This window comes from Nestor notabilis, unplaced genomic scaffold, assembly GCF_000696875.1.
Source record: "Nestor notabilis isolate BGI_N333 unplaced genomic scaffold, ASM69687v1 scaffold1961, whole genome shotgun sequence".
NCBI classification, from domain to species: domain Eukaryota; kingdom Metazoa; phylum Chordata; class Aves; order Psittaciformes; family Psittacidae; genus Nestor; species Nestor notabilis.
The window spans coordinates 11229-20461 of record NW_009913254.1 but is presented as its reverse complement, the minus strand read 5'-3'; the positions used below and the strand labels follow the sequence as shown (position 1 = coordinate 20461).

The following is a 9233-nucleotide window of genomic DNA, read 5'->3' as shown; positions in this document are numbered from 1 at the left end:
CCTTATCATTATTACTGGTAGCAGTAGTGGTTTGTGTTATACCTTAGTTACTGGAGAGCTGTTATCTCAACCCGTGGGAGTTACATTCCTCCCATTCTCCTCCCCATCCCTCCGGGAGCGGGGGGAGGAAGGAGCGGGGGGGAGTGAGCGAGTGGCTGCGTGGTTCCAAGTTGCCGGCTGGGCTTGAGCCACGACAATATTAAGGGTCTTTTCCAACCTACATGATTCTATGAGACAGAAATTGAACTTCATCAAAGTCCCTGGAAACTCACTTGGAGATGAATGAGCAGTTCTGTCATGAGCAGATTTGTCTAAGGAGAACCTGCAGTGAATTATATCTTGTGTCTGTAGGATAAGGACTGATTTATCCGTTGATTTCAGGCCTTCCTGGAGATGAACTACAAAGAAGCCGTGATCGCAGCGGTGAAGTACGGTGAAACGGTGCCAGTGCTGGTGAATGGCAAGAGGGTGAAGATCAGCATAGCAGAGAAACCCAGAGCTCCCCCGGGGCAGGTGATGTTCATGGGCACACACCAGCGCACTGGGAGGAGCTTGGTTGTTGCTCCATCACCTGAGGGACTCCAGGAGAATAGATTTAGTGCTTTTAATATGTTCTTGATATCATTGTCATAAAGAACAGGCTGAATTATTGTGCAGAAGCACTTCCTAAACCTCCAGATTTCCATTTTTCTTAGTTATGTTTTGTGTTTGTGAATAGTACCCATTTAAGAAACAGGGAAAGATGCAACCTATACTAATGTATATACTTAATTAGTATTAATAGCTATTAATACTCTTATGTCTTTAATATATGTATATACTTTATGTATGTATATATTTTATATATGTATATATATGCACATTTATATATACTATGTAAATGATGCACTAAAAGTTCTTTCTTTCCCTTCCAGGCCAAAAAGGCTATAAAGAAACGGGCTCAGAATGTTAAAAAGGCTGCACCAGGCACGAGGTAAGTGTTGCTGTTACTCACATCAGTGTTAGTGATAACAACTGAGAACCAAATGGGGTTCTCCTGGTTTGGTATCTTGGGTTTTACTGGTTTTGAGCTGTTTCAGCTCTTTCAATATTCACTGCTGACCTTTAAAACTGATTTTTATTTCCTTTCTCCCCTTAAAATAGGAAAGATCTGAATGCCACCACAAAGAAGTTCATTGCAGGTGAGGCTGTGGTTACCTTCCATCTGGTGATACCTCTGTTACTCCCTTTCCTCTCTATTCCCATTTCTTTCATGGGAGTGTTTTCATCACAGGGACTGGACTTCAAGTCTAGAAGCTGCTGGAAAATGCCTGGTTCATACTTTCAAATATTGTTTTCATTCCACCTCGTTGTCCTCTCTTTATAAAGCACCACAAACCCCAACCCTCTAGAAGCAATAAAACCTCACCTTGCCCTCAGCTTATACTCTAGTTTTCTGTCTGCCCCATCCACTGGGAGATGACTGTGGCAACGAGGGCTCCAGAAATAAGTAATTCCTCAAGCTGACGTCAGTATATTGAGCACCCTCTCCCACAGTCAGTGCAGTGCTCCCCAGAGTCTTCTGTGCCTGGTACGTTCCAAATGCTTTTCAGCATTTGGAAGACTGGTTTGGGGTGAAGGGACCTTAAAGCTCCTCCAGCTCCAACCCCTGCCCCGGGCAGGGACACCTTCCACTAGAGCAGGTTGCTCCAAGCCCCTGTGTCCAACCTGGCCTTGAACACTGCCAGGGATGGGGCAGCCACAGCTTCTCTGGGCACCCTGTGCCAGCACCTCAGCACCCTCACAGGGAAGAGCTTCTGCCCAAGAGCTCATCTCAACCTCCCCTCTGGCAGGTTCAAGCCATTCCCCTTGTCCTGTGCCTCCATCCCTTGTCCAAAGTCAGTTGTAAAAATACCAGTTGAGTTGCTGCAGTTTAAACTGGTTTCGTGTGTATTTTTCTATTCTTTGTAAGTAATTCCATAACAAGCATTTCTTCTTGCACTTGGTTATTTTATGTAGGTAAAAAAGACAAGACTAAGAAATCAGCATTGACAGGAGAGAGTAAAATCAAGAAAACTTCAAACACTGCAGGTAAGAGAAATGGGAACTCCTCCTCTTTGTTAGGAAACCATGGGCTGGTGCTTTTCCAACTCCCTATCCCTGGCCCCCCTTTCCAGAGCAGCTATTTGAGGTTGTAGCCTGAGCTTCCTGCACCTTTCACTGTACTGGCCACAAGAGATGTTAAACAGGGAAGAGCATCTTTCTGATGCTTCTTCCTGCTGTTACCCACCAGCCACATCTCCAGATGAAGATGTTCAGATCCCAGTGGAAGCTGAAACAGAAGCTGAGGAGGCAAAGCTGTCAGAGCCAAAGAACATCACAGAAGGGGACAAAGATCCAGAGGCTGGGAAGGCAGCAGAGACTCAGGCCAAAGGAGCCACTAATCCTGCAGCTGTGCTAGGTAACTCTGAGCTGATATGCTGGGTTTGACTTACTCTGCTTGGTGTAAGGGCTGTGAAGTTTCACATGGTGATGTCTTCATTTATTTCATAGAGACAGTCTCCCAGATGCCTCAGGTGGCAGCAGTGGACTTGAATGAGTTAAATAAAGCTTTAATTGGCCAAGGTAAGTTGCACATGGACAGGGTTTTAGTCTGTCCTAGAACTCCCTTTAGGGCTTGTGAATGAAATGAGAATGCTTCTGAGGGCAGGAAACTCAAATGACACAGGGTGTCAGGAAACATCTATTTGTGAAGGTTCACTGCCTGGCCCATGAACCAGGAGCTTCTGTGATGGCTGAGGTGGCTTTCATCTTTCAGCAGACATCATGTTTTCACCTTGAGCTTTTCAGTGTAACGTGGGGACTTCCATTTACAGCTCATCAGAGCCAAAGGGTTCAGGCTTTCTGGAGGTCCTGTTTGCAGCTCCCCCACTGCTGCTTTTGTTCTCATTGCTGCCTGTTGCCACCTGGAGCTGGTTCCATAGATGCTGTTTTCCTCATGTTTTGTAACTGATCCATAGCATACTTTGCTTTGTACATAGCATGAGTGTGTGTTAGCTCTCACTTACTGTGTGATAGTGGAGGTTGGGCAAGGCTGTAGTTTCTGAACCTGTCAGAGAGAGAGACAAACATTTTACAGTGAAAGTGATTCTACTTTCACTGTGCTTCCTATCCCATATGATTGATGTTATTCTGTTTCACAGGATCCCAGCCTGGTTTGGGGTGAAGGGACCTAAAAGCTCCTCCAGCTCCAACCCCTGCCACGGGCAGGGACACCTTCCACTAGAGCAGGTTGCTCCAAGCCCCTGTGTCCAACCTGGCCTTGAACACTGCCAGGGATGGGGCAGCCACAGCTTCTCTGGGCACCCTGTGCCAGCGCCTCAGCACCCTCACAGGGAAGAGCTTCTGCCTCAGAGCTCATCTCAGTGTCCCCTCTGGCAGGTTCAAGCCATTCCCCTTGTCCTGTCCCTCCATCCCTTGTCCAAAGCCCCTCTCCAGGTTTCCTGGAGCCCCTTTAGGCACTGGAGCTGCTCTGAGGTCTCAGTTGTGAACTGATAAGGTCTCAATGCCAGCAGAGTGTGTGTGTGCTAATCCAGGGATAGTAATTCATTTTATATCCCCACTTAAAGCTGTTCTTCCTGAAAGCATTTACCTCACACTGTCCTTGTCGTTTGTCACTGTAAGTTCCATGAAGGAATAGTTCACCTTTCACAACAGCAGTGGTGCTCAAATGTAATGAGAGAAGCTCTCAAAGCTCTGTAGGTGTCAGGAAACCTCAGGTACTGAACTGTTCGACCCCTTGTATTCTAGAAGTCACCATAATGACAGTAAAGAGTGAAGAACCCACAGACCCAGAAGGCCAGGTCAGTGTAAAGGTGAGTCTGGAAGCTGCAAGGACAGCGGGAATGGCACATTCCCATGTGCTGCACGAAAACCTCCCATTTACATCCCAGCCTGTGAAGCTCTTTGAGGAATAGTGGCTTTGTTTTCCCCCTGCTGGTCGTGGCTGCACGGACAACCACCATCTCACTCTGTGGCCGTTGGTAGGGATCCCAAAGCTCCTTTGTGCTCTCAGCTTTGGCACTGTCCTGCTGCAGGTTCCTTCTCTTTGGACACAGCCTTTGCACATCCACTCCTGCAGTGTCTGATGTGCGGGTTTGTCACGATATAAAGTGGTGGCGTAGTTATAGGTGTTTAGTTTGAAGGAGGGAGCCTGACGTACATGCAGAATTCCCTAAGGTGTAGATACATCCACAGTTAAAGTGAATCATAGACTCATGGAATGGTTTGGGTTGGAAGGGACCTTAAGGCTCCTCCAGCTCCAACCCCCGCCACAGGCAGAGACACCTTCCACTAGAGCAGTTGCTCCAAGCCCCATCCAGATGAACTGCCTGGGATGAAACAGGGGTGATTATACTGGATGTTTCTCTGTCCATGCTCTATTCCTCGTTTTCTTGCCATTATCAGGTTACATTTAGTTACTATTAAACTCCTGGTCCAAGTGTGGAGCCCCAAGTGCAGTGGGTTTAGACAGTAAAACCCAGCACTCTTCAGAACTGCAGCAGGTTTGATGTAGAGTGAAGGAAGAGCAGTAACATTCACTGTCTTTTGTGACAGGAGGGGGATGATTCCTGCGTGATCCTTATTTCAAACCTGCCTGAGAAAGGCTTTTCTGTGGAGGAAGTTTCCAACCTCGCAAAGCCGTTTGGGGGACTGAGGGATGTGCTGATCTTGTCATCTCATAAGAAGGTATTTTAAGTGGTATTTAGTATTAATTCCACCTAAAGAAGCAGTGGTTGTGCTTCTGGCACACACAGATGTGCTGCTGTAGCTCAGGAAGCACCAGTGTGAGGTTGAAGTGTTTGATAATGGCCATTTCTCTGTTTCAAAAGGCATATCTTGAAATCAGTAGAAAATGTGCCGATTCCATGGTCAAGTTTTACACCTGCTTTCCCATGTCTCTGGATGGAAACCAGCTCTGCATCAGCATGCTGCCGCAGTACCAGAGTGTCAAAGATGAAGTAAGTGAGCAAATGGACTGAAATTCCCGGAGCTGGGATAGCATTTGGGTAAGGAGTAGGATTTTGTGTTGGAGCTGACTTTTATACACTGCTTGATGCGTTCTGCTGGTGTCTCGTGTTGAAGAGCGATGCTGGTAACTGGCTCCTTGGGTCCTGCCTTTCTGACACAGGAAGAACACAGATGTCAGAAGTGCTGATGCACTTGGTTTTGTTAAGGAAGTTGGTGGGAGGCAGTGGCTGGTGGTTTGCTGCTGCTGAAGCTGTATTTTACAGTTCCCATCTTACCATGTCTCTTTCTTTGCTCTTTTCTGTTGCAGGAAGCACTATTCACTGCTCTCATTAAAGACTCTGACCCGAAGGTAGGTCTGACTCCTCCTGCTAGCCAAATACTTGGTTTTACATGAGCATTCCTGTCCTTCATGCTGAACTATTATCTCAGCTTTCTCTTGAATTAAATGCTGCTCTGTGTTTTCATGGGTGGATGGGCAGGGACTAGGAGGAGTAAATGTTCACTTAGTTTAACTCCATGATGCGTAAAGCCCAAGGAATTAAACATTAACACGAGTCCTGGGAGACCATCTCCTTCTGTTAGGGTACTTTCATGCTCTGATAGCACCTGCAACTCGGCCAATGCCCAGTGTTGGCCTGTTTGTAACACCACCCATTCTCCCTGTGTGTTTTCTAGCCAGGTATTATGGTTTAAGGATCAAAACCACCTCTGTGCTTTGTTCAGTGGAGTGTGTCTCCCTTCTTGGCCCTCCGCTCCTGCCCTGCCCGTCCACTAAGGGCTGACAAGAAACCTGGAGAGGGGCTTTGGACAAGGGATGGAGGGACAGGCCAAGGGAATGGCTTGAACCTGCCAGAGGGGAGACCGAGATGAGCTCTTGTGCAGAAGCTCTTCCCTGTGAGGGTGCTGAGGCGCTGGCACAGGGTGCCCAGAGAAGCTGTGGCTGCCCCATCCCTGGCAGTGTTCAAGGCCAGGTTGGACACAGGGGCTTGGAGCAACCTGCTCTAGTGGAAGGTGTCCCTGCCCGGGGCAGGGGTTGGAGCTGGAGGAGCTTTAAGGTCCCTTCCACCCAAACCAGGCTGGGATTCTGTGACTCTCTGCTCTTGCGGTGTTCCTTTACAATAAAACAACTGGATCCTTCCAAGTTTGCTCTTCATTCCCCGGGAGCGCGGCTGGTTCTGTTGACCTGCAGCTGAGGAAATGGAAAATGATAGAACCAGAATGGTTTGGCTTGGAAGGGACCTTGAATCTGGTGTCAGTGTGGAAAGGGGAATGTTTGATTGGTGTGAGTGCTCCTTCCGTAAGATGTGAGTGATGAGGACATTTCCTGTGGGGCTTTTCTGACCTAGTTTGATGCTGGCAGAAAGTTAAAGTAAGTTTTGTCATTGCTCCTCTTCAGGTAAATACTGAAACTGTTCACAGCCAGTTTGTGCATCTGGGGAACTTGCCAGATGATGGGTACAGAGAGCTCGAAGTCGTTTGTGTGGGACTTCGCTTTGGAAAAGTGGATCATTATGTTGTGCTGAAGAACAAGAACAAGGTAAAGTACCACGTTAGGGGAAAACCCACTTGGTTTTGTCACCTCCCAGTGCCAAGAATGTTCTGCCATTGAGAGGACAAACTCTCTGACTGTTTCCCACTCATCCTGAACAAGCAAATCCTAAAATCCCAGGTTGGTAGGGACCTCTAGGATCCCCTGGTCCAACCTTTCCAGGCACAACACTACCTTGAGCACCCTATGCAGCCCAGTCTTAACAGTGTCCAACGCTGGGGAGTCACCACTTCCCTGGGGAGATGATTCCAGTGGCTGGTTGTCCTCATTCGGAAAGATTTTCCTCTTGTGTCCAGTGGGAATCTCCCCAGGAGCAACTTGTGCCCATCACTCCTCAGCTTTCCCGTGGGATTCCTTGTCCAAAGGGAGTCTCCATCTTTGTAGCCACCCTTCAAACACTGGCACATGGTGACAAGGTCTCCCTGAGCCTCCTTTTCTCCAGTTGGACATTCTCAGCCCTCTCAGCCTTTCCCCACTCGCTTCCCAGTCCTTGGATCATCTTTGTGGCCCTTCCTTGGACCCCTCCAGCCCATCCACATCTTTTTTGTACAGCAGGGACCAAACCTGAACCCAGTATTCCCAGTGTGACCTGACCAGCACTGAGCAGAGTGGGACAATGACACCTTCATCTCTGCTGGGGTTGCCCTTCACTGGGGTTGCTTCAGGCTTCACTGGCTTGTGATGGAGTTCCTTGTTTAGTTCCAAAGATAATTCCAGATGGAGAGAGTTCTCTCTTCAGCCAGTCAGGAAGAGGAGTCTGGTGTCTGTATCCAGAACGGGATTCCATCCAAAACTGCTGCTCATTTCAAATGAGTGTCAAGTGGAGGAGGTGAAACCCTTCAGGAGCACTGGATATCACATGCTGTACCAGCTCTTGTACTGGGCTTGTGCTGCACTGCAGGAATAGCTGATGTAACAGTGACCTGAAGCCTGTGCTGCTTTTCCTTCTAGGCAATCCTGCAGCTGGATAGTCCCAAGTCAGCCAGGTCAATGTTCAGCTTCCTGAGGCAGTACCCATACAGCATGGGTGAGCACACACTGACCTGCACCCTGTCACCCAAGGGAGAGGCTGCGGAGGTGAGGCTCCTTCTCTTCCACTCTGCCTTGTTCTTATGGACTAGAGCCACCTTCCCTGGAGAGCAGCCTCTGGTGCTGCTGTCACTGGGGAGGAGAGTGAAACCTGTGTCATAGCTGGCTACTGGGTCAGCTCGTGTCTTGTGGGCTGTGGCACAGGAGGGGAAGAGGGGGGCTGTTGGTCTGGTTTTTGTCTCTTTCTGTATTTTACCCACATGTGTGGAACCTCTTTCCATTGATGAAAGTGTTTCTAATGAAGGATGAAGGAGGAAAGGAGGAAAGCAGTGATTTAGTACTGGTTGGAAAAGGATTGATGATGACCTTAGATTTCATCTGATGAACTTAGAGTTCATCTGTTCTAGCTTGATTCATCTGCTTGGAGCAACCTGCTCTAGTGGAAGGTGTCCCTGTCCATGGCAGGGGCTGGAGCTGGAGGAGCTTTAAGGTCCCTTCAGCCCGAACCAGGCTGGGGTTCTGTGACTGTGCAGAAGCTGTGACAGTCTCGTTGGCAGAGATGGGAACACCTCCACTTGCAGCCAGTTCTGTGTTCCAGTTGCACATCCTCCTTCTCCTGGTTTCATAGAATCATCGAATAGTCAGGGTTGGAAAGGACCCTAAGACCAGTGAGTATCTGCAGCACTATTCAACTTGGGCATTCTCAGCAGTATCACAGAAGCAAAGCAAGGATGGGGTTAAGTGAGCACTGACGTTGCCACTGTCACTGTCCCCCTGTGTGGCTGCTCAGCCCTCCTGGAGCAGAGCAGCACCCGGTGTCACCCACTGTGAGCTGCTGGGAAGAAGCACTGTGTGGGAACCAGAGTGTGAATGCCATTCTTTGTTGGCATTGAACCCTGATGCAACATTTATAGTGACAAAGCCATGTTATTCTGTTGCTACACTACATACAGGGAACTGCTGTGAACAGCAGATTTGAGTCACAGTGTTCCCACAATGAACCCTTGACAGGCATTCCTTAGCACAAGCACTTTAATGCTCTCTGGCTCCTTTTTCAGTGCTAAAGGAGCTTATTTCAATGGTCTAGACTTGAGGAAAAGCTTGTAAGTCTGAAGCTGTGGCTGTTTGCTTCAGCTGCAGAGTCAGCCTATGAAAGGATGCCCAGAAGTGCACCTGACATCATCTCACACAGCTGTAGTCTTGCTCTTGAAAGGGAGCTGAAGTTCAGCACAGCAGCTCTTCGGGAGCTGCCTGCCTGGATTGCTGCTCGGGGAGGAGGAATGGTGGGTGACCTGGTGGCTGGAGGCCGTCTGTGGCACCATGATCCTGACGTGGTTGAGTTGTTCATCCTTGGAGAAGGCAGAGGAAGGTCAGCAAAACCTCCACCTTAGACTTCCCGAGGGCTGCCTGTGGCCTGGTTAGGATGCTGGTTGGCACAATCCCTGAGGAAGCATTACTGAAGGACAAAGGGGTCCAGGAATGCTGGATGCTCTTCAGAAATGAAATCCTTAAGGTGAAGGAGCGGGTGGTCCCTGTGTGCAGGGAAGAGACCTGCCTGGCTGAACAGGGCAATAGTGCTGGAACACAGGGAGAGAAAGAGAATCTGTCACCTGTGGAAGAATCCCAGCCTGGTTTGTGTTGGAAG

At 48.7% G+C, this 9233-nt stretch overlaps 1 protein-coding gene across 1 annotated transcript in view; it reads left to right on the top strand.

Moving 5' to 3' along the window:
• ZNF638 (zinc finger protein 638) overlaps nucleotides 1-9233 on the top strand; it is a gene marked incomplete at its 3' end in the record, with an annotated part of 20423 nt that overhangs the window by 1848 nt on the left and 9342 nt on the right. Inside the window, exons 3-13 of the mRNA XM_010023111.1 lie at nucleotides 382-513; nucleotides 915-973; nucleotides 1144-1181; nucleotides 2273-2440; nucleotides 2533-2604; nucleotides 3790-3854; nucleotides 4597-4728; nucleotides 4872-5000; nucleotides 5318-5359; nucleotides 6407-6547; nucleotides 7511-7636. Coding sequence (XP_010021413.1) covers nucleotides 382-513; nucleotides 915-973; nucleotides 1144-1181; nucleotides 2273-2440; nucleotides 2533-2604; nucleotides 3790-3854; nucleotides 4597-4728; nucleotides 4872-5000; nucleotides 5318-5359; nucleotides 6407-6547; nucleotides 7511-7636 — 1104 coding nt within the window. The remainder of the gene's footprint in view (nucleotides 1-381; nucleotides 514-914; nucleotides 974-1143; nucleotides 1182-2272; nucleotides 2441-2532; nucleotides 2605-3789; nucleotides 3855-4596; nucleotides 4729-4871; nucleotides 5001-5317; nucleotides 5360-6406; nucleotides 6548-7510; nucleotides 7637-9233) is intronic.